At 35.5% G+C, this 26,621-nt stretch overlaps 1 protein-coding gene across 2 annotated transcripts in view; it reads right to left on the minus strand.

The window, feature by feature from the left end:
- Positions 1-26,621, minus strand: part of ATRNL1 (attractin like 1) — a 789,020-nt gene that overhangs the window by 708,027 nt on the left and 54,372 nt on the right. For both annotated transcript variants that reach the window (XM_030334763.1, XM_030334762.1), the window contains exons 6-8: positions 22,722-22,896; positions 18,280-18,367; positions 11,881-12,136 (exon numbers count right to left, since the gene is read on the minus strand). In XM_030334763.1, coding sequence (XP_030190623.1) covers positions 11,881-12,136; positions 18,280-18,367; positions 22,722-22,896 — 519 coding nt within the window. The remainder of the gene's footprint in view (positions 1-11,880; positions 12,137-18,279; positions 18,368-22,721; positions 22,897-26,621) is intronic.

Raw genomic sequence — 26,621 nt, forward strand, 5'->3', positions numbered from 1 at the left:
GTGCTATCTACTTCTATTTGCATTGCCTGTAGTTTCTGTTTTAAATAGCTGGCTGCTGGGCTATTGGGTACATAGATATTCTTCTATTACATATTATATCTTCATGTTGAATTGTGGTTTTTAATATAAGGTATTCTTGACTCATATAATATTTTGATGGCCTGAATTCTACTTCCTCTGACATTAGGATCACAACCCTGCTATCTCATTGAATCCAATTATTGTGTTCAATAAAAGCTAAGAGCAGGATCCAATGGTGGTGCCTCCAGTTTTCTTTTATGCCTTCTTTATATGCAATAAAACACTCTGGGCACTGCAATAAGAAAGCTGAAAGTGACCATACATTTCATCCTAGCATCTCCCTTCCAAGCAACTTGTTTTCTTATTAGTTTTTTTTAGCATGGTTGGTAATAACTGATGAGCAATTAATTAATTTCTAGGATGATGAAACAGCAAAGTGTTTCAAAACGTAATAAAAATAAACACTAAGATCCTATAGTGTATCTTAGATTTGTAAAAGCATCCAATAGATCCATCTGGTAATTGCACACAGAATATTTTATTCTATATTTTTTAGGTAAGTAACTGTTCTCTGTTCTCCCGAAGACTTCTAAAAAAGAATGGCATTTACGAAATTACAGTCTTCACAGAATGTTGGGTCTGCCCAAAAAAACAAAATTGGGACCAATCAACCTAAATGCAGACCAAGTTAAACAGCATCCTTTGACTCTTATAGGAGTCTAGGTTCTTTCTCTGCTTTCCCTTTTGTCTCACCCGCCTCCCATTTTTAGTTGCATTCTTTCTCATTGGAAGGAAGACATAATATCTGCATATTAGTTGTCGCCTGACACCCCTACTGGTGTTTCAGTCTTAGCTCTAAAATTAAATACATGAAACTTTCTCCACCAGTCTTTTACCTGAAGTGTTCCCATTCATCTCTTTGTTAGATGAAGCTTATTCTCTAGGAGAGGGGTTGACAAATTACAGTCCACAGGCTAAATCCAGCCCAACAACTGTTTCTGTAAATCAAGTTTTATTGGAATACAGCCACACTCATTCATTTATGTATGTTACACCACTGCATGCGTACAGCTTCAATAGCAGAATGGAGTAGCGACAACAGAGATTGTGTGGCATACAAAGCCTAAATTGTTTACAATCTATATACCTTTACAAAAAAGTCTGCACATTTCTAGTCTACTACATTTCTCAGGTAAGGGCACATATACACAGAATCACCTGAGTTTTTCCATGTTCAAACAGTTTTTTCTATAACCTTCACACTTGAAGGACAGTTTGGCAAGATATAAAACCCTTAACCTACACTTATTTCCTTGACTTTCTTGAAAAATTTGCTCCTTGGTTGCCTTGATTTGTATGTTGCTTTTGAAAAATCTAATACTAAGCTAATCTCTTATCCTTGTAAGATATTTTATCTTTCTGCCTGAAAATCCTGAGGATTTATCTTTTAAAATATGGTATTTTTATCAAGGTGTCTCAAAATTGTTGCTGTGGATGAATTTAACCAGATACCCAACCCAAAAGCTCATAAACAGGAGAATGGATAAAGGAATGATGATAGAGTCATATAATGAAATACAGTAATGCAAAGGCATTAAGTACAGTAATACGCAACAACATAGATGAATTTTGGTAATACAGTGGTGAATGAAATAGAAGAAAGCCTCAGAAAACTGTATAAATATTATTTCCTTTTTTTTTTTTAAAGAAATAAGGACTCTCTTTTTTTCATTTTTTTTTTTAATGTTTATTTACTTTTGAGAGGCAGAGACAGAGCACAAGCTGGGGAGGGACAGAGAGAGAGGGAGACACAGAATCCTTAGCAGGCTCCAAGCTCCAGCACAGAGCCGGACGCGGGGCTCAAACCCACAGATTGTGAGATCATGACCCGAGCCGAGGTCGGACGCCCAACCGACGGAGCCACCCAGGCACCCCAAAATATTATTTCCTTTTTATAAAACTCTAAACCAAGGAAGCAAAACAATATGCAATATAAGTATACATATATAAAAAGCTATTTTTAAGAACAAATCCATAAAAAGAAATTCTAGATTTTGGAACAGTGGAGAAGCAGAAAACTTTTTAAAAATTCAGTAATTTTTTAAGGAATATGATTATAATGTGAAAACTTGAAGGACTATAAGAAATGGTTATGTTTTTTAATAAATATCCTCTTATTGGGGCACCTGGGTGGCTCGGTTGGCTAAGCGTCCAACTTCAGCTCAGGTCACGATCTCACAGTTCGTGAGTTAGAGCCCCATGTTGGGCTCTGTGCTGCCACCTGAAACCTTGGAGCCTCCTTCGGATTCTGTGTCTCCCTCTCTCTCTGCCCCTCCCCTGCTCATGCTCTGTCTCTCTCTGTCTCAAAAATAAATAAAAACATTAAAATAAATTTTTTTAAACCTGGCTAATAGGCTTTAAATAACAGTAAGGAAATACATAGATACAACTTTTAAAGAATATGTGTTCAAAACCCTATTCATTCATCCAAATACTTACCAAGCACTTAATACCTGGCACTTTACTGGAAAGCACACATAAAGAGAGGCGTACGGCAGGATTCCTGCTCTAAAATTAACTTCTCAGAAGCATGTAAGTACAAACATAAAGCAGTATATATGTCACATTCATTTATAAACAAAGAGAGGAATTTAGAGGAAAATTAAACCACTTCCAAAAAATGAAAAATGCAGTCAATATAGCTGTGGAATAAGAGTCTTTTCACCATTATACATATATAAAGGCCACCTTCACATTGTTACTTAAAAGTCTAGGGAGCATTTACTGCAAGCCAATCTCTTCATTACGCATTTTCCTGACTTTTCCAATAATTCTGTGCATAAAGCTTGTTGGTTACTGTCACTGTCACTCCTGACAGCTCAACATCACTTTTAGAAGCTGTGCTCCAGGGCGTCCTCATGGAAAATTTTCTGCCAGATCTACTTGTGTGTGGCCCACATAAGCTATTTTCTCAAGTATTCTATTGTTATACATCTATGCACAATTTTCATATAAAAGACACCACCCTGAGTGAAACGTATCTTCAGCTAAAGGGTGGATTGTTTTTGGAGACACAAACCACAGGACTCATCAACTAACAAGAAGTTTAAAAGTTAAAGAAGGAAATTTCAAAGATGAAGTGTTAATTTGAAAACTCCATCACTCCTGTGGTTTTTGGCTTTATTAGTGGACACTTTCATGGACACCTTCTCATGCTGGCATTACTTCTCAACTCCTCAAACAGTGTTACTTGCGTTTTCCCAAATAAAACTCTTTGACCCGAATCCTTGTTTAACAGTCTGCTTCCGGGAAAACCCAAGTTTAAAAAGATCCTGTATTTCCTGCCTTCCTGCTAACTTCTTTGCTCCCCTTTACAAGTAAATTTCCTTGAAAGAGTTGACTTCGCCTATTGTTTCCAGTTCCACTCTCCCTCCCTCCTAAACCCAATCCAGTCAGGCTTTTACTACCCTCCCCTCACTGCATAAAAAGTGTTCTTGGCAAAATCACCCATCACCTGCACAGTACTAAAGTCAATGGCCAATCCTTAGAAATCATTTTCCTTGAGCCATCAGCAGAGTAACATTTGGCAAGGTTGATTACTTTTCTTTAATAATCTTTTTGGCTTCTAGTTCACGACACCATTTTTCCTTGCTCATTTTCTTCTCCTTCTTATGGAACACCATAGGGCCCAATCCTTTTCTTCTTTCTATCTATACCCATTTCCTTAGTGATGTGATCCAGTCTCGTGCCTTTAAATACCATCTACATTCTACGAGTTCCCAACTTCACATCTCCAGCCCAGATCTCTCTGTAGTCTACTTTAATGTCTAATGGGTATCTCACTTATATATAACATATCCAAACTAAACTCCTGACCTTCAAACCACCTTCACCTCAAACCTGCTTCACAATCTTCTACATTCATTATGGCATTCATCTTTCCAGCTGCTCAGACCAAAAACATTGGAATCATCCTTGTCTCCTTCCTCTCTTTGATCTCAGACTTTACATCCAAACCCTCAGCAAATACTATTATTTCTACTTTTAAAACATATAGATCAAATTGACTAATTCTCATCATCTCCAATACTACCACCCTGATCTAAGCCACCTCACTGCTCACATTACTGTAACAACTCCCTCACTGGCCTCCTTGCTTCCGTCTTTCCTCCCTAGAGTTTATTTTCAACACAGACAAAATGATGCAAGACAAAATGATTCATTTAAAAATATGTCATTGGGGCGCCTGGGTGGCGCAGCCGGTTAAGCGTCCGACTTCAGCCAGGTCACGATCTCGCGGTCTGTGAGTTCGAGCCCCGCGTCGGGCTCTGGGCTGATGGCTCAGAGCCTGGAGCCTGCTTCCGATTCTGTGTCTCCCTCTCTCTCTGCCCCTCCCCCGTTCATGCTCTGTCTCTCTCTGTCCCAAAAATAAATAAACGTTGAAAAAAAAAATTAAAAAAAAAAATATGTCATTGCTCTGCTCAAAATCTTGCTACGTCTCTCCATTTAACTCAAGAAAAAAACAAAGGCAAGGCAAAAACCCAAAGATCTTGCTTCCTAATTACTTCTCTAACCTCCTCTGTTCATTTTCACTTTCTATACTCTCTTCTCCAGTCTCTTTACTGTCCCTTAGACATGCTCTGCATGTTCTTGCCTTTACACTAGCTGCTCCCGCTTCCAGAGAACACTCTTCCCCCAGGTATCCACATAGCAAAATCCTTCACTTCCTTCAATTCTTTGCTTAAAACTCGTATTTTCAGTGAGATCTACCCTGGCCTTCCTATTTTGTAACCACCTCCCACCCTCAGTATCCTCAATCCCCTGATCCTGCTCTATTTTTATAAAACTTACTATCTTCAGACACATCATAAGCATCCATGCCTATAGTGTTTACTTTTTATTGTCTGCATCAGCCTGCTCGAAATAAGTTCAAGCAGAGGTAAGGGAAAATACCTGATGCATCACTTGTTGACATGCATTATTGCGTATGTCTGAAACCAAGTAGAAACAAAATCTGCTCCTATAAACTACAACATCAACCCAATGTCCAGAGGTGTTCCTTAGCTCAAAACTCTAAAAAAGTCTTTTTTTTTTTAATTTTTTTAACATTTATTTATTTTTGAGACAGAGAGAGACAGAGCATGAACGGGGGAGGGGCAGAGAGAGAGGGAGACACAGAATCGGAAGCAGGTTCCAGGCTCTGAGCCATCAGCCCAGAGCCTGACGCGGGGCTCGAACTCACGGACCGCGAGATCGTGACCTGAGCTGAAGTCGGACGCTTAACCGACTGAGCCACCCAGGCGCCCCTCTAAAAAAGTCTTAAAACAGCAGTGATAATACCTACAGTCTCAGCAGTTTAAAAATATTCTCTAGTATCTTAGATTTTTTAATGCTAATCTATAACGATCCAATTCAGATAATTAAAGATAAATTAAGTAAATGGTCTCTTTGTTCTAAATTATATTACAAAACTCTCAAAGAAGAGTCACAGTACTAAGCACAAAACCAGAAATATGTTGCAATCATTTGCAATATTATTAAAAGTTGGGGCGCCTGGGTGGCGCAGTCGGTTAAGCGTCCGACTTCAGCCAGGTCACGATCTCGCGCTCCGTGAGTTCGAGCCCCGCGTCAGGCTCTGGGCTGATGGCTTGGAGCCTGGAGCCTGTTTCCAATTCTGTGTCTCCCTCTCTCTCTGCCCCTCCCCCGTTCATGCTCTGTCTCTCTCTGTCCCAAAAATAAATAAAAACGTTGAAAAAAAAATTTAAAAAAAAAAAATATATTATTAAAAGTTGAATAAGGGTCATTCTGAAGTATGTTAACTGGGAGTTTTTTCTGCTTTTAAAATTTCTACATAAAGATGAGATTAAAATGCTTAGAAGTATATTTCAGGGGCACCTGGATAACTCGGTCAGTTAAGCATCCAACTTTAGCTCAGATCATGATCTCACAGTTCATAGGTTTGAGCCCTGCATCAGGTTCTGTGCTGACAGCTCAGAGCCTGGAGCCTGCTTCAGATTCTGTGTCTTTCTCTCTCTCTCTGCCCCTCTCAAAAATAAATTAATTAAAAAAAAATTTAGGGGCACCTACATGGCTCAGTCAGTTAAGCGTCCAACTTCAGCTCAGGCCATGATGTCGTGGTTCGTGAGTTTAAGCCCCACATCGGGCTCTGTGCTGACAGCTCAGAGCCTGAAGCCTGCTTCAGATTCTGTCTCCCTCGCTCTCTGCCCCTCCCCCACTCACATTCTGTCTCTGTCTCTCTCTCTCTCAAAAAAAAATAAACATTAAAAATTTTTTTTAATTTAAAGACAGTATATTTCTGAGCAAATATTTATCTAGCAAAATACCCTCTTTTTGGTAATTACTCTGCTTAATGTCAGCTTTGTTTTCAGTTACCCTCACCACAATGCTGGTTAAAGAGATAGTCCCATCTTTAACACAAAAATATTTTTTTTCCTTGGTTTTCTAGAAGCTTTAAATTTGTAAGGAGAGGCAGAGAAAATCCAACCTACATTTGGGTACCTGATGCCATTAAAATCAGTCGGGAAAACAGAGCCTAAACTGACATCACAGTAGTAGTAATTCCCACTAAGATCTGAAAAAAGCAAAAATAAAAATAAAAATTCTCTCTGTGGAAATAAGTATTCACTTGTAACTAAGATGATGAATTATCCCATTACTTATGTTCAAAGCAGCCATACTTTAATACAGTATCACTCCCTAAAGTAGCACTTTTCTATGATATATAGAACAATTATTCTAACATCTTTAAACTAAATTTACCCATTGTTTTTATATTCATTTATTTGTAAGTACTTTTCAAAGTGAAAGTACTTAGATTATTTTTTGGTGCCACATACTTTCAATAAGCAATGAATTCAAAATGCATAGGGTAAAGTAATACATTAATTTTATTGTTATTATTAATTTTTACAGAAAAGTTGATGAGTTTTACTTTGTACTTAATTCACAGAACTGCTCATAATTCATCTATTATTCTTATAATACTCATAAATCATGTATTCCTCCCATATCCATCTTATACTATATTTATAAGTGTGCCTGACAGGTAATGCAATTAATAAAACAAAAATCAAACCAAAAGTACCCTGTGGAAAAATTTACTTATAAATAGTATTTTTGTTATAGACTAAACCAAAAGAACCCTAATAGTTAAAATTTTACCAAAACTACATGTGAAATTTTTTATCAAACTCTTCCAAATGAAAACAAAAACCTACCAGCCAATGAATTTATCCATTAACAACCTACATCAACATTTACCACACACAGAAGATTAGAATAAATCTGACGTGCCTTCTTACTTATCTCCCTGGAAAGTATAATCACCACTATGTCTCATAGCTGAATGAATTTATTGTTAAATAAAGGGAAGTATGAAAAAAATAATGTATTCTATGAACTGCAAAGTATACTCAGTAGGGAGGCAGAGTACAGAAGACATGTACCAACTGGGTAATCAAGAAATTTGGTTTTAATGGCTGATACTAAAGGTAAGCCCAGGTAATTACCGAATCAGAGCTTCTACATAAAATCAGGGATATATCCTCAATGAAAAGAGATCTTTCAGATCTCTGAAAGAGAGATTTAAAAAAAAAGTTGACAGGGGCACCCAGGAGGCTCATTTGGCTCATTAAGCATCCAGCTCTTGACTTTGGCTCAGGTCATGATCTCACAGTTCATGAGTTCGAGCCCCGCATCGGGCTCTGAGCTGACAGTGCAGAACCTGTAGGAATTATCTCTCTCTTTCTGCCCCTCCCCTACTTGTGTGCTCTGTCTCTATCTCTCTCAAAATAAATAAACTAAAAAAAAAAGTTTTTAATTAAAAAAATGAATTTAAAAAAGTAGGATTTTTTAAAATGTTCTTATTTATTTTTGAGATAGAGAGGCAGAGCGTGAGTGGAGGAGGAGGAGAGAGAGGGAGACATAGAATCCAAAGCAAGGTCCAGGCTCTGAGCTGTCAGCACAGAGCCCAACACAGGGCTCGAACCCGCAAACCATGAGATCATGACCTGAGCCGAAGTCGGACACTTAACTGACTGAGCCACCCAGGCGCCCCAAGAAAGTGTTTTTTTTTTTTAAATCTGCTCTGCAGAGGCAGCCAGAAAATGTCTATTTCAGCCTTGATTCTATGTGAAAAATAAAAACAGCTTCCCTTGGACACTTTTGGTCTGAAACTAGACATCGTGTCACTCTGGGCATGAATTCACCCTACATAAGGTCACAAAAAAAATGCATGCCAAAATTTTAATTTAATTTGGACCAAGGTCAATAGGTCCCCAGAAGCGCACATTCTCTCTAGAGCAGGGGTGGGCAATCTAAGACCCAAGGGAGCCCAATCTGGAACAAAGCCATGTTCCTTTGTGTATGTATTGTCTGTGGCTGCTTTCATGCTTTAACAGAATTGCCTAGTTGTGATAAAGACCATATGGCCCACAAGCCTAAAATATTTACTATCTGGCCCTTTACAGAAAAGACTAAGACCCTAGTATAAAATACTGATAATAAGGTCAAATGTATTTAAAACAAAACAAGATGAACTAAAACAGTGGAAAACAGTAGCCTGTAAACTGGAGGTTGATCAAAGGGTAAAAGTACTGGTTAACTTCAGATTCATTTTTTAAAACTTTAAAAAGCAAAACCTCTGGATCAAGTAGAAGTACAGTGATAGTTTAATTCTGAAACTTCCCATTATCCTCAGAGAAGGCATATAAAAAAATAAGGAAAACATGAAAGTGAAAGAAAAAGAAAATTAAAAATCCAGAGAAACTATGAATGAAAGAAAGAAAACTACAAATCAGGTGTGACTATGCAAACAGCAAGTGAAACCAAGAGAGTCACACAGAAGAGGTCACACGCATGCAGAAGAGAAACACAGGGTGTGGACGAAGCCTACTGGTGGCAGACCTCAAAAATTACCGCGCTCCTTCCCATCAAAAATTGCCTTGACTCTCCCTAAACATAAAAAGAGCCATAACTAAAAACAAGAAGACAACAGAGTGACACAAAATGTACAAAAACCAGATGGAATCACAAAGCAAAATCCAACTTTTTCTCGTACACAAGAGATACATTTAAAACAAAGTGGTTCTGAAAGGTTAACAAGAACGAAAGGGAGGGCAAAAGTTTACCAGGAAAAGGCTAAAGCCCTTCCCGCAAAAAACAAGAGCCATGAAATTAATATCACACAAGGTAGAAACCAAGTCAAAAACAGTAAACAAGCGATTTATAATATTACAAGATACAACTTGCAACTTTCATAAAGCATAAATTCCAAAATATATAAGGAGAAATAGGCAAAAATAAACTAACATTTTTAGACTTTAATTCAATTTTCAGAGCATGACAGATAAAGTACAAAAAAAAAGAAGGAAGGAATCTAAGTTCCAAACATATAAATGATATAGATTAGATACAGACATAGATATATCAAATGCCATACCTTGATATTATAAGATTTACCTCCTTTTCAAGTGCCTATAAAATTTGAAAACTAGCCCACAAAAAAAAAAACTCAATAAATTACAAAAAGTAGAAACAATACTTAACAACATTCCCTGAATACCATAATGAAACCAAAAGTTAATAACAAAATCAAAAACCAAAACAAGCTTTCTACATAGAAAATTTGTAACTCTTGCTTAAACAACTCTTAGGCTCCTCTAAAAAATGCAATGATAGCACATCCGTTTCAATGCCACCGTGAGCTGTTATGGCAATAATGTGTTACACAGCAGTTTATTCAATGCAGCATTGCTTATTAACCATTACACTCCAAAATGTTCCCATCAGCAGACATTCTCTTTAGATTTCTCCTATTTTCACAGTAAAATAAGAAGTAAAGTCATCAGCTGAGGCTAATCATGGAGAAGGGAGTGGCTGGAAGTTTGAAGAGAGGAAAATGTATGACATAGTCAACTTGGAGAGTTGGAGGAGAGACTGGTGATTATGAACTTAAAGCTGGGTAAGGTTAGAAGTACAGGTAAGAGAGTGATAGTGAAAATCTGATAGGTTTGATGGACTAAAGGCTCTATTAAGGCTGGAGAATTGTCAGACTTTGGGTACTAGAAGGAGTAAGCTGGAAAGACCAGTGGCATTTTAGAGTAAGATATCTAAAATGGAAATTACGGGATGCACTGAGGTATAGGTCAAGAGTACGACAAAGGGAGAGTGTGACTCAACCAGGATGGAAAACAAGATTTCTGAAAGACAGATTTAAAAAAAAAAAAAAAGTTGACAGGGGCACCCAGGAGGCTCATTTGGCTCATTAAGCATCCGGCTCTTGACTTTGGCTCAGGTCATGATCTCACAGTTCATCAGTTCGAGCCCCGTATCGGGCTCTGAGCTGACAGTGTGGAACCTGCTAGGAATTCTCTGTCTCTCTCTATCTCTTTCTGCCCCTCCCCTACTTGTGTGCTCTGTCTCTCTGTCTCTCAAAATAAATAAATAAACTAAAAAAAATTTTTTTAATTAATTAATTAAAAAATTATTTTTAAAACTGAGAGTCTAAGTATTAGAAGTATTTAAGTGGATACTGAAATCAGAAAAATATTTGGCTAGGGGTGCCTGAGTGGCTCAGTCAGTTAAGCATTCCACTTCGGCTCAGGTCATGATCTCACAGTTCATTAGTTCGAGCCCTGCATTGGAGCCTGCTTCAGATTCTGTGACTCCCCTCTGCCCCTCTCCCGTGCGCTCTCTCTCTCTCTCCTCTCAAAAATAAATAAAAACATTAAAAAATTTTAAAATAAAAAGAAAATTATTTGGCTAATGTATGCAGGATATAATGATAATGAGCCACAAGCTGTATTTTTTGAGGAATACAACACACTGATCTGAGGAGCGAACAGAGAGTGAAGAAGTAACAGGTGGCACAGTCTGATGCGAAGCTGAGTGGTTTAGAAGAGGAAGGAGTTTAAAGAGAGTAAAATGGCACCAAGGAGTAAGAAGGATACATAATCATTCTCCACCCAACTGCAGTGGGGGACATATAAACAGATCACCTGAGAAAGGATTGCAGGGGAGAGACAAGAGTATTTGCAAAGGGAGGCTTCTTCTGAGCACATTAAGGGCTCTCTTGTTGATCTGCAAGCAAGATTTCTCATTAACATTACACAAGGACTCTAAATAGTTGGATATAGTTGTCTATAGACAAAAGAGCCAAAAACTTAGTTCATAATACTGACCAGAGCTAGAAATGGAATATGTTCTTCAAACAGGGATCATAAAGTATTTGTACGCAATTTTGTTAATCTTATAAGTGTTTGAAAATGTCATAGAGAATTCAAAAAAATAATAAAGTACCAGAAAAACAAAGGAGAGTACAAAAAGTCATATGTAGATCACTTCAGTCACCTTCACCTACCAGATAATGATCTCTTATAAAAGCCAACAGATTATCCTCGGGAAGCTTACTTTAAAAGAATAATACACAGATAGAGATATTGCAGTAAGATTAGAAACAGAACTCTGAAAAATAAAAATCCTGAAATCATGGACTGAATAGTAAAGAGACTAGGTTAGTTTTAGTTCTTACTCATAAGTAAAATCCAAAGAAATAGCACCATCTGTTGGAACTTCTCATATTTATAAATATTCTCAATTCTCGAAAAATGTGTGACTGGTATGTAACATTTCTCCACTTTCGGCTAAGAAGATAAATATTAAAAAACCAAAGCTAACACAAAATGAAAAGGTTTATATTAAAAAGTTTTCAATCTTAGCTAATAATTCTGATTTCAAAAAACTCACTATTTGGCTAAATTCATATGAAGATTTTATTAAAGATAAAAAATTGCCAACTAATAAAGAAAAGTATATAGTTGCATTTTCAAAGTAACTCACAGATATGGTATTCCTGTATGCTGCTTGTATAACCATATATTGCAGAATATCCAAATATTATGATCATGACAACATCTCTACTATCCAGCTCCATAATGTGAGCTGAATGTCCCTCCACAGCGTACTGCTGACCATGTCCAAGAACAGTAGGGGTTTTTGTACTCCATGACTGACTATGTATGTTAAAAACCCATAATTCATCTGTGACATTGCCATCATTTGTTTCAATTCTGCCTCCATACATAAAGATGTTTTCCTGTAAATTAAAAAAACATGTATTAATAAAAAAATAGTCATACCTCAGCAATATATATTAATTAAAAATAAAGGCTCAACTTAAACTTTAGTAATCCTAACTCACAACACGTATAAAGTACAGTTCTTATTTATAAAAAGTCAAATGAGAATCAATGTTTTTATTTACAAGAAGAAGGGGCAATGCTTTTACTTACAAGAAGAAGGGGAAAAAAAACCCATGTTTTCAAAAAGTTACCTTAAGATACTTTATTTAAAACAGCTATATTATATAGTTAAATTAACCATGTATAATTATCTTAGTTGTTGAGTCCCTAGTTCTTCAAATGTTACCATCTATGTGTATTGCTTTGTGCTATTGTCATTCACTGTTTTCATCAAGTAATGCCCAAAAAGAAAGATCACACTATGATGTGGTAGGTCCACTATGTGGAGCCCATTACTGTTACTTCTCATGGCTATGGACAGATACTTTATAGCACTTATAAATTATACAAATAAATTCAACCACCTATGATTGAAATGAGTGATACACAAATGATATACAACATTACTATTTCCATAACCTAGGAACATAAAGGAATTTCATCAACCTAATAAAGAGCATCTAAGAAAAACACACAGCTAATATTAATACTTAATGGTGAAAGACTGATGCTTTCCCACTAAGGTCAGGAACAAGACAAAGATGCCCAATTTGCCACTTATATTCAACACTGCAGTGGAGGTTTTAGCCAAAGCAAAGAAACAAAAAAAATGAACACAGGCATCCACATTGGAAAAGAAGTAAAATATTTCTGTTCATACATTATATGAACTTGTATACAGACAACCCTAAGAAATAAAAAATAATAGTTAGAAAAAATATTAGAGCTAATAAATGAATTCAGTAACACTGTAGAATACAAAATCAACGTACAAAAAAAATCTATTATATTTATATACACTTTATTTTTTTTTATTTATTTTTTTATTTTTTTTAACGTTTATTTATTTTTGAGACAGAGCATGAACGGGGGAGGAGAAGAGAGAGAGGGAGACACAGAATCGGAAGCAGGCTCCAGGCTCTGAGCCATCAGCCCAGAGCCCGACGCGGGGCTCAAACTCACGGACCGCGAGATGGAGAGATAGCGACCTGAGCTGAAGTTGGACGCTCAACCGACCGAGCCACCCAGGCACCCCTATTTATATACACTTTAAATGAACAATCCAGGGGCGCCTGGGTGGCTCGGTCGGTTAAGCAACCAACTTCAGCTCAGGTCATTATGTCATGGTTTACAAGTTCAAGCCCTGGTTGGGCTCTGTGCTGACAGCTCAGAGCCTGGAGCCTGCTTCAGTTTCTGTGTCTCCCTCTCTCTGTGTTCCCCCTCCCCCCACTCACGTTCTGTCTCTCTCTCAAAAATAAAATATAAAAAAAATTAAAAAAACATTAAAAATATTTTTTTAAAAATTGTGATTGATAAAAATTTGTCTTAGTAAATAAATCATAAACATTTTTAAAAAATGAACAATCCAGAACTGAAACTATGCAAACAATTCCATTTACAAAAGCATCAAAAAGTAAATACTTAGAAATAAATTTAACAAAAGAAATTACAAACTTATTTTTACAGATTTTATCTTGAAGTAATCTCTATACCCAGTGTGGGGCTCGAACTCACAACCCGAAGATCAAGAGTCACGCACTCCACTGACTGAGCCAACCAGGCACCTTAAAAGAAATTACAAATTTAAACTCTGAGGGGCGCCTGGGTAGCTCAGTTGGTTGAGTGACCGACTTCGGCTCAGGTCATGATCTCACGGTCCGTGAGTTTGAGCCCCGCGTCGGGCTCTGTGCTGCCAGCTCGGAGCCTGGAGCCTGCTTCTGATTCTGTGTCTCCCTCTCTCTCTGTCCCTCCCCAACGCATGCTCTGTCTCTCTCTGTCTCAGAAAATAAACATGAAAAAAAAAAACAACAAATTTAAACTCTGAAAGCTACAAAGCATTGTTGAAAATAATCTTTAAAGATCTAAATGAATGGAAAGATATCTCATGTTCATAGATCAAAAACTTAATGTAGTTAAGATGGCAATCTACACATTCAGTGCAATCTTTACCGAAATCCTGGAGGGCTTCTTTGTAGAAACTGACAAGTTGATTCCAAAAGTCACATGCAATTGCAAAGAACCCAAAATATCCAAACAATCTTAAAAAAGAAGGGGTGCCTCGGTTAAGCGTCTGACTTCAGCTCAGGTCATGATCTCACAGCTAGTGGGTTCAAGCCCCGCACCAGGCTCTGAGCTGTCAGCATCTCCCTCTCTCTCTGATCCTGTCTCTCCCTCTCGCTCTCTCTCTCTCTACTCCTCCCCTACTTGCACTCTCAAAAAATGAATAAACGTTAAAAAAAAACTTTTTTAAAGAATATAATTGGAGGACTCACACTTTTTGATTTCAAAACTTACTATGAAGGAAAAGTAATCAAGACAGTATGCTACAGGCATAAAGTCAGGCATATAAGTCAATAGAAATGAGAGTCCAGAAATAAATCCATACATCTAAAGTCAAGTGATGCTTGGCAAGAGGGCCAATACCATTCAGGGAGAAAGAATAGCCTCTTCAACAAATGGTATAAAGAGAAATAGTCAACATGAAAAAGAGAGAACTTGAACCCTACTGCATACCATGTACCAAACCTAACTCAAAATGGATAAAAAAAAAAAAAAAAAAAAGACATAAATGTAAGTACCAAACCATAAAACTCTTGAAAGAAACATGAGGTAAATCTTCATAACCTTGGATTTGGTAAATGGATTCTTAAATATAACAACAAAACACAAGCAACCAAAGAAAAACAATAATAAATTGGATTTCATCGAAATTAAAAAACTTTTAGGTTTCAAAAGACACTGCTCACAAAGGAAAAAATCTGCAAATGATGTATCTGATAAGGAACTTGTACCTAGAATATATAAATAACTCTCACTTCTCAATAATAAAAAGACAAATAGGGGCGCCTGGGTGGCGCAGTCGGTTAAGCGTCCGACTTCAGCCAGGTCACGATCTCGCGGTCCGTGAGTTCGAGCCCCGCGTCGGGCTCTGGGCTGATGGCTCAGAGCCTGGAGCCTGTTTCCGATTCTGTGTCTCCCTCTCTCTCTGCCCCTCCCCCGTTCATGCTCTGTCTCTCTCTGTCCCAAAAATAAATAAACGTTGAAAAAAAAATTAAAAAAAAAAAATAAAATAAAAAAAAATAAAAAGACAAATAACCCAATTAAAAATGGGCAAAGGACCTGAATATACATTTCTCCACAGACCACACAAATAGGCAATAAGCACACAAAAAGATGACCCACATCATTAGTCAACAGAGAAACAGAAATCAAAACAAAACGAGACACCACTGCACAATGACGAGGATGGCCATGATCAAAATGGTATCAAATAACCAGTGTTATAGCAAGGATGTAGAATAACTGGAACCTTTATAGATGGCTAGTAGAAACATAAAATGATACAGCCACGTTGGAAAACAGTTTGGCAATTCCTCAAAAAATTAAATAGAGAGTTATTATTTGGCCCAGCAATTCCCAAGCCTATGTATATACCCAAGAGAAATACAAGCATATGTCCACACAAAAACTTATCCATGACTATTCACAGCAGCATTATCATAACAGCCACAAAAGGTGAAAACAACCCAAATGCCCATAAATTGATAAATGAAAAACCCAAATGTAGTATACTCATAAAACAGAATATTATTTAGCCATAAAAATGAAATATGGATACGTGCTACAGCATGCTTGTCATAAACCATATAGTATACAATTTCATTTATACGCAATGTGCAGAACACACAAACTTATAGAGACAGGAAGTAAATTCATGATTGCTTAAAGCTGGGAAGATGAGGAGGTTTGGGGTGATAGCTAAAGATTACAAGTTTCTTTGTAAGGTAATGAAAATGTTCTAAAACAGAAGATACAACTTTACAATTTTATGCATATCTGCAAAAGATTGTTGTGTAACTCTGAATAGACTAAAAACCATTCAACTATATACTTTAGATGAGCGAACTGTATGGTATATCAATTATATCTCAAAAGCTGTTACCAAAAATATGAAATAAATCAAAAACTAAAATTAAAAACCAAAATTAAAAGAAAAAAGCATTTATATTACACACATATATATACACTTAGTTTTTATTTTATCTTTAAAACATGCACATGCAAAAAAAAAAAAGAGTAGCAGTTTATTCTTTACATTGCTTCTGTAAATTTCCTTAACTAAGCACAGAAAATAGGTCAGTTCTCATTTGAAAGTCCTAGTCACACACCACAAAATACATGAATCTTTTTTTGTTCAAAACAAAAACCAGTTAAGTAGCCTATCATTTTAATCATACTAAATTCATGAATTACACGAATACATAAAATAACTGAGTACGAAGCAATCCCTATCAAAATCTCAATGACATTTTTGGAGAAATAGAATAATCTAAAAATTCATATGGAATCTTAAGTGACCCTGAAGAAGCAAAACAAACATGCAAAACAAGACCAAACGTGGAGGTCTCATACTTCCTCATTTCAAAACTTACTACAAAACTACAGTAGTTAAAATAGTGTAATATTGGCAAAAACACAGACACAAATCAAAAGAATAGAGAGGCCAAAAATACGCCCTTGCACATATGATGAAATGATTCTCAACAAAAGTAGGTGCCAAGACCATTCAGTGAGGAAAAGATAGTCAGTCTTTTTAACAAATGAAGCTGGGAAAACAGAATATTTACATACAAAAGAATGAAAGTGAACTCTTACCTAACACTACAAACAACTCAAAATCGATTAAAGACCTAAATATAAAAACTAAAACTTTAGGAACTCTTAAAAGATAACATAGGGGAAAGTCTTCCTGACATTGGATTTGACAATGATTTCTTGGATATGACACCAAAAGCCCAGAGAACAAAAGAAATAGACTGAAACTGAACTATGCTAAATTAATTGAACTATGCTAAAATTAAAAACTTTTGTGTATCAAAGAACATACCAACAAAATGAAAAGACTGCCCACAGAATGGGAGAAAATATTTGCAAATCATTGTTCTGAGGAAGGAGTTGATATCTAGAATATATAAAGAACACCTACAGCAACACTTCACACTTTGATGACTACTATCAAAAAAACAAAACAAAACAAAGAACAAGTGTGACAAGGATGTGGAGGAATTAGAATCCTGTGCACTGCTGGTGAAAATGTAAAGTGGTGAAGCTGCTATGGAAAACAATATGGCAATTTCCTCAAAAAATTTAAAATACAATTATAATATAGTTCAGCAACTCCTCTTCTGGCTATCTACCAAAAGAATTTAAAGCAGGAACTTAAACAGATATACATCCATGTTCACAGCAGCACTGTTCACAAGAGGCAAAAAGGTGAAAGCAACCTAAGGGTCTATCAATGGATGAATGGATAAACAAAATGTGGTATATCCATGCAATGGAATATTATTTAGGCTTAAAAAAGAAGGATATTGTAACAAATACTACATGGATGAACCTTGAGGACATTATGCTAAGTGAAATAAGCCAGTCAAAAGACAAACACTGTATGATTCCACTTACATGAGGTACCTAGAATAGTCAAATTCACAAAGACAAAAGATAGAACAGTGGTTGCCAAGGGCTGGGGAAGAAGGAGATGGGGAGTAACTATTTAATGAGTATTATAGTACCAGTTTTGCAAGATGAAAAAAGGTCTGGAAATAATGGTGATAATGACTGTACAACAATTTGAACGTACTTAATACCACCGAAACATTTTTAAATGGCTAAAATGGTAAATTTTATATTATGTGTACTTTACTACAATTTTTAAAAAGTGATTAACATGATGACTAGGTATAAAGCAACATACAAAAACTCAACCTTCATTTCTTCTCATGTTTAATAAAGAATTGTACTAAAATCTATTTTTTTACTAAAATACTGTATGAGTTTGAGACATTGCAAGTTACTGTGATCCACGATCTATTGTTCTCATTAAGTATTTGAAATAAACGTGAGATTTAGTAATTTTTTTCTCTAAGGTGAACTCTAAAAACAAAACAAAACAAACAAAAAAAAGGAATGGTTAGAATTTAAAAAGCAGGATCCTTACCTGATGTAAAGCAAGAGAGTGTCCATATCTCTGGAGAGGACCCCTTGAAAGACTTCCTACATTCCATATACTACTTTCTAAATTGTAACTAAAAGTGAAAAAAGAAAATTATTTTATAAGCTAAGATTCATTTCTGGTTTTTTAATTTGCATATGTTTTTCTCACTTATATTCAAGTATTCATTAAATTCAAAAACAATTATAACTAATAAACTTATAGTTTCATGTACCATATTAGAAATTTTTAATAAAGACTCATTCAAGATATACATATGGTAAATTAGAATTCAATCACCTAAATGTGTAATATACATTAACTTGACTAAGCTATTTATTACTGGAATTAATTTGTTCAGTTACCTTTAACAGTTTCAACCAACTGATTAGCCTAAACAATAAGTGAGCTATTCTGCATTTTTAATTTGTTTTTAAAGCCAGTTTTTTCTTTTGAAAATAAAAGAAAATTCTCTCCATATATACAATGGCCATTTGCTTTATTCATTTTTATTCTTTTACACACTCTAAGCTTAGCATTATATAAATTAATTAAGAAGTATTATTTCTATGCCAAAAATAACTTGTTCACAGATCACTTTTTGAAATATAATGAATCTAGTAAGATAGAAGCTTCTCTAAAAATAAGGTACTTATTGGATTACAGGATACAAAAAGAAAATTAATTATTTATGCTACTGGTCTAAAAATACAGATATGGAAAGAGACGTTCCAAACTATGAATCTTAAATGCTTATCTAACAGAACTCCAGTTGTCATCATCATGCTTTACACTCCTATTTCCTCAATTTGCCAAAACGTAAAAAACAAAGCACCCAGCTAAGAAGTGACTAGAACAATGTTTAAGAAGCTCCCTGTCAATTATTATTTCCCCTCTTCTCTGTCTTCCTTCAACTCATCAGGAAAGGTAAGGGAGCTCCCTTCACAAAAAAATAAAAAATAAAAAAAATAAATAAAGTCAACCAAAAATTGTCTTCAGGATTATGTTTAACTTATATCCTACCCTTGGAGTTATAAAACACACGTGTATGGCATGAATGAGGAAATCGATCAGAACATATCTTCCACAGACTCCTACCTACATCCACCTACCTACCATATCTGCACCCAACACACTTGTTTTCCACTAAGTTACCATAAATTAGGGCTCAGCAAACTATTTAGATGAAGGGCCAGATGGTAAATATTTTAGGCTTTGTGTACCCCACTACATTCGTCTTCCTTTCTTTTCTATAGCTCCTTACCAATGCAAAAACCATTGTTAGCATCTAGGTCCTAGGCCCCTACTTGGCAGTCGTCTGGTACCTGCTATTAACAAACTAAATTTGTGTTTCTGGGGCACTAGATCCCACAACACTCTAGTAGTTCTCCCATCTCTTTCCTATATCACCACTTTCTGGTCTTACTAGGTAATTCCCATCAATATAAAAACATGGTGTTACTTTTCCCCACTTATAAAAAAAAATTTTTCTCTTGAAAAGAGAAAAGAGAAAAGAGAAAGACTACCCTGTCAGGCTATCACTCCATTTCTTTACTGCCCCATTTCTTCCTTGTCCCTCCCTACAACTCTCTCTACTCTCTCTTCAACTAACTCCAATCAAGCTTTTAAAAACACTGCTCCAGCAAAACCGTTTTTGTTAAAATCAACTTCCTCATGCCAAATCCCTGCCCACTTCTCAGTCTTCCATTTTCCTGTACCCAGTTAATCATTAGCATTTGACACTGTTAATCAAACCTTCCTCTTCATCTACTGTCTTCAAAGACATCACACCGTTGGTTTTCCTACCTCACTGGCCACTCATTTCAGTCTCCTCTGATGGTTTCTCCTCTTTTCCCCTGACCTCCTAGTGATATGGTGCCTCAGGCTCAGTTCTTGGTCCTCTTCTCCACCTAAAATTCATTCCCTTGATGATTTCATCCTAACTCAAGCTCCGGTCCTACTCTTCCTCCCAATCCCAGTATATTCATGACTAGACACAGTGACTCTTAAATATAAGTCAAAGCATGCTCATACATCCCCATGACTCCCCAAAAGATCTACAATACCCTACATAATCTCTCCCCCCCTCCATTATCCCTGTAATTTCATGCTTCCCTCTCATGCACTCGGTGAAAGTCAAATGGGCCTCCTTGCTGCTGCTTGAACTAAGTAGCTCCCACATTAAGGCTTTTGTCTGGCTCTTTCCCTGCCTCCAGATAACTGACATTGTCCACTGACAATGCCTAACCTCCTTCAAGTCTGTTCAATTATCACCTTTCCCGTGATGCCTACCTTGACAACTACATTTATAACTCTCTCCTCTTAGGCACTCGTGATTTGCTTATCCTATTTATCTTGCCATCTCTGTATATGTGCATACATATAATTTACTTACAGTGTACTTACCTATTATGGTAATTATATATTTTTTCTAATTGCTTGTCATTCCTCACTAACTCCATAAAGATAAGGACATTTATTACGTCCACTGATTTATCCCAAGTATCAAGCAAAGAGTAAATATTAAAAAGTTTGCTATGCCCATAAATACATGTCAGTTCTCACAAATGTCAATGTATATACATCTATAAAACATTCTAATTTAATACACTAATATAGAACTTTTATATTACTGAACAATTTCATCTTAAAATGTAACATCTATATCTCAATTAAATTCTACAGGAGATAAATCGACTTATGACGGACATTATCACTTCTAAAAACTTACCTACCTACTCCCCTACTTTTTTATAAGTGGGGAAAAATCCTTACCTACAATTGAACTACATTCAGAATAATAAAAATATTCTCAAACTTATGAAAACAGTGATAAGGTCACTTCTAATCTAACACCTCACAGCTTAGTACAAAACTAAACACTGTAAGCAAAAGAGCCAGGTTACAGACAAAATAAAAAGTTAAACTATCTGATTCAAATGGGAAATATGTAAGTTTAGGAGAGTATAAAGCAATATTCATCACCTAACTTTAAATATGCTATTAAACTTGTACAGAACACAAACTCTTAAGATTCCCATGTTTCCTTGACAATTATACTCTGTGTTCACAACTCTCCTTTGCAAATATCACAATTTAATTCAAAGTTTTACTTTATTTTCATAGGCTTTTTCTTTTCATTAATCATAGTTAATTTACTCCTCGTTTCCACATTTAAATCTTACTATTTCTTCAGGTTCTTTGCATACCTTAACAACTCATTTAATCCCACCAACTCTCCTTCAATTCTTTCTATAATATTTTATCCTTCATATATTGTGATACATAATTCTAATTCTTCACTTAAATATTTACCTATAACTCTTCCCTTCTTTTCTCTCCAGAATTTACTTTATGTTATACTTTAATTTCAATCATAGTCAATCATAGTTTTAAAGCAGTGTCCTCCTAAACTCAGACTTTTTTATAACCCCCAAATTAACAAGGTTAATATTTTCAGTGCCTAGGGCTGCCAGATAAAATATAGGATGCTCAGTTAAATCTGAATTTCAGATAAGCAACCAACAATTTTTTAGTATGACTCATGCAATATTTGGAACAAAAACAAAAATACATATTTTAAAAATTATATATATATTGCATATTGCAAAGGGCCTACATATAATAACAAATTATTCATTGTTTATCTGAAATTCAAGTTTAACTAGGTGTCCTGTATATTTCTCTGCTGAATCTGGCAACCCAACTTGGTACACACTACTATGCTATACTGCCCAAGGTCAGTTTGACTGACTGGTTGATGCCCAAGTTGTACCAGTTATAACTATTACAAGTATCACCCTTGAAAACATTGATAATCAAATTATTCTATTTCCTCTTTTATTCTATTAATAGATGGTCAATAAAATATAATCACCAGCTGAAAAAAATCAGATAAACCTGCCATCATATGATTCCTCATATCATCTAATCATGCAGAGGATAATCTCTATTGAGCCAACAGTAAATGAATGATATACTTTATAATACTGGCACTGTTTTTCCCAAAAGCTTCTAAGGTAAATGCAAAGTAAAAGTTCAGGTAAATTAAAATTTACAGAACACACTGAAAGCATTTTTATACAAGCAATTACACTTCATTCTCAAAAAATAAAAGGTGGCAGGATTCATAATATCTAATACAGGCATGGTACCCTACTTATTTGAAGTTAATATTTTCATACTCAGAATTTGTTAAAAGGACTCTCTAGAGAGGTAATGAAATTCAATACAAATAATTAACTATATGCACAATGGCAAATAATTAACTATGGATATATTGAGTTCATATATTCTCAAATCAGTCCCATGAAGCAAACAGATACTAGCACTAATATAACCACTTATAAACTTGGACAGCAATAAAATATTTAGGATAGGCCTTATTACCAAAAAGAACTGGCTTAAAAAAAAAAACAGATTATGAACATTTGAAAAAAAAAACTTACTTCAGGACCATTTGAAAAGAACTGTAGTTAAAAGTATATCCACCAATCACCCACATAAATTTCCCATATAAAACTGCTTTATGGGAAGCCCGACCTACAGAAGGACTGAAGGGTTTAACATTTGGTAGAATCCAGTAAGATTCAGTAGAAGGAACATTCAAAGAACAATCAGGACCTATTAAAAAAAATCAAACACAATGCATTAAACAAAGACCTTAGATTATAGAAACAAAATATATGGATTAAGAGAATTTAAGAAATCAATGCTCATGATACTGATAAATATAATGTGCATGACAAATGGTCTGAAATATAAGTTACAGGAAAAATTCTAAGAGCAAATGTAATGCCTACAGGTGAAAAAAATTCACATACCAGACATACATACCATAGCCTAAAAGAATGATTTAAATACTATAAAATCTCATATTTACTTTATTTTTGCTAGTAGAATATTAGACTGCAAAACAATGTACTCAAATCCCAGTTTGGTCACTGACTGCAAGTGTGACCTTGGACAGGTCTGTTTACCTCTCCTGTCATCAATCCTTCATCTATAAAGATGAAACAGAAATAACAGTCTATTCCCTAAAGGTTATTATACATATCTAATTTTTTAAAAGACTATAAAGATGAAAGCATTTATAATGTGTAAACCATTAGACAAATATAAAAATAAAAATTATATTTTCTTTGTATTTTTATTAAGAACAACCAAAATTTGTATCAGGGAGACTTAATGTCCTCAAACAGAAAAAAATATTATGCATAGTAAAATAAAAACTATTAATAAGTGCAGGGTAAATTAAATACTTTAAGTTGAAAATACTGCCTTTACCTATCCATATTCATGATATTACTCATGAGTCTTAATTTCCTCATCTGTAAAATGTAGACTAGCCTAGATCAGGTTTCCCAAACTTAAGTAATGGAAGGAATTCTCCTAAAGGAAATATATTTTCACCAAACTTAGAGGAGCTCATAAATCATTTTAATTCTAATAAAACTAAAATACACTCAAACAAAACTAGATATAAACTCTATTTGAAGTTCTTTTGTAAATATAAAACCAACAAAAATTTATAAATTATATACAAAAAAATTTATAAAACCAATAAAATTTATGTCTACCTAATAAGATGGGTGACACTGTTTTGCTCAAAGTAAATCATCGGTCCCAAGTTGAAAATGATATAATTACAGCACCTTTTTTAAAAAATGTTTATTTACTTTTCAGAGAGCACAAGCGGGGGAGATACAGAGAGATGGGAGACAGAGGGTCCTCCGAAACAGACTGTACTGACAGCGGGGAGCACGACATGGGGTTCAAACTCATGAACCATGAGATCATGACCTGAGCTGAAGTCAGACACTCAACTGACAGAGCCACCCAGGCACCCCTATTACAGTACCTTTTTAACATAACTTTAGCATACCTGTATTATTTTGACATAATTCTCCCATCACTTTTTTTCCTTTACCCTTTATAAATCTTAAGTTCATACAATATGGCATTTTATCATGGTCACAAAAGCATCAAAACCCTCCAGCGATATTCTTTTTAGCCTATAATAAGTGATACTACTTGGTCCCAATCAGTAGTCCACAGGAATGCTGACACTGCAATCAAGTGACATTTTTACTCAATTATGAGATCAATCTCTTGCCTTAAATTTGTTAATACCAAAAAGTTTTAGGTTATCTTGAACCACAAATTTTTTAAACTTCCAAACAGAACCTGATTTGAGAAACATTAGCCTATACAGTTTCCTATTTGTGCACTCACCCCATGCATTCATTTATTCATCTTCAAAGTCCTTTTCATTTTTTAAGATTTTGGTTTTTGTTTTTATTTATTTATTTTGAGAAAGAGAGAACGCGTGAGAGGGGCAGAAACAGAGAGAGGGAAAGAGAAAGAATCCCAAGCAGGCTCCACACTGTCAGTGCAGAGCCCCATGCAGGGCTCAAACTCATGAACTGTGAGATCATGACCTGAGCCCAAACCAAGAATTAGAAGTTTAACCAACTGAGCCACTCCAGTGCCCCTCATCTTCAAAGTACTTTTCAATGCTCACGTGCTAGGAGTGTATTTTTCAGGTACAAACTAAGTAGCAGTCTAGATTATCTCTTTGATAATGACATAATCTTTTAATAAGATACAGAAAACATTACTACTTCTGAGTGCAAAGACCATGAACTATTCCTTGGTAATTCAAGAAATTTAAGGAACACACTGCCGTCAAAAACATTTTTTAAGTCCAATTCTAAATCACTTAGAATTCATTTAATTCAGGTTGGCAAACAACAACCTGTGAGCAAAATCCAGCCCCATACTGTTTTTGAAAATAAAGTTTTATTAGAACATATCATGCTCAGGGCTCCTGCATGGCTCAGCTGGTTGGGTGACCGACTCTTGATAGCGGCTCAGGTCATGTTCTCACACCGTCTGGGTCCGTGTGTATAAGCCCGGCATCAGGCTCCGGACTGACAGCACACAGCCTGTTTGAGATTCTCTTTCCTTCTCTCTCTGTCCCTCCCCCACCCACTCTCTCTCTCAAAAAAATAAATGAACTTAGAAAAAAAAAAAAAAAAAGAACATAGCATGCTCATCCATTTAAGTGTCATCTATGACGGCTTTTGCACTAGTAAAGTTGAGTACTTACAACACAGATCATGTGGCCTGCAAAGCTAAAAACTGCAGAAAAGGTTGCCAGTCTCTAATGAGATCATATGGACATTATATATCAATAATGTATCCACTGGTATGAATTTTTATATCTTGTTTTCTCAAAAAGGAAACATAATTTTTTAAAAATCATGTAAGTCAGAAATAATAAAGCAAATAGGGTAAAATGTTAACAATAGATGACTTTGGGAAAAGGGCACTTGGACGCTTTTTTGTATTATTCTCATTCTTGCAACTTTTCCATAAATTTGAAATTCTTTCTAAATAAAAACTTAAAAACAGTCTCTGCCACCTAAAGGCACAGAGTTGGGAGCAGCAAATAATACCCAGGTATTACTTGGCAAAGGGTCTGATAAAGAACAACAGCAGATAAAATTCTTAAGAGAGTCAGGAATACATTTAAAGCAGTCATATGTTTATGAAAACTGCACTAAAGCAAAATATTTCAGAGCAGGTTTGTGGCAGGCTGACTAATGGCCCCTAAAGATATCGAGGTCCTAATCACTGGAACCACTGGAATGTTCCCTTATCTGGCAAAAGGGACTTGGAAGATATGATTAAATTAGGAATCTTGAGCTAGGCAGTTTGTCCTGGATTATCTAAGCAGGCTCTAAATATAATCACAAGTGTCCTTACAAGACAGAAGCTCTGAATACAGAAGAAGAAAGCAATGTGACCACTGAAGCCAGATGCTGTGCTGCGAGCTCTGAAGATGGAGGAAGGGAGCTGGAAAAGTCCAGGATACAGACTTTTTCCTAGAGTCTCTAGGAGGTATGTGACCCTGTCAACGCAGAGACTTTAGCCCAGTGAAACTGATTCCAGGCTTCTTCCCTCAGAATGGCAGGAGATTAATAAATGTGCATTATTTTAAGACATGAGGTTTATGGTAATTTGTTACAGCAGGTACATGAAACTAATACCAATAACTTTATTTATTTATTTATTTATTTATTTATTTATTTATTTATTTATTTAATATAGAAAAGAGTTTTTAATTTTACTCAGTTATCTAAAATATCTGATTTTCTACACAAAATAGCAGTCAAAATTCTTCCTATCTTTGTTACTACCATATCTTATGTAACTTCTAGCAATTATTGGAAGTTATGGCCCATAGCCAAATTCTATTGATTATTTTGATCTAAATGAGTAAGCTTATAAATAGAATGAGATTTATGAATATGGCTTAAAAGTTTAAGGAAAGTTAGATGTCT

This window comes from Lynx canadensis, chromosome D2 (genome assembly GCF_007474595.2).
Source record: "Lynx canadensis isolate LIC74 chromosome D2, mLynCan4.pri.v2, whole genome shotgun sequence".
NCBI classification, from domain to species: domain Eukaryota; kingdom Metazoa; phylum Chordata; class Mammalia; order Carnivora; family Felidae; genus Lynx; species Lynx canadensis.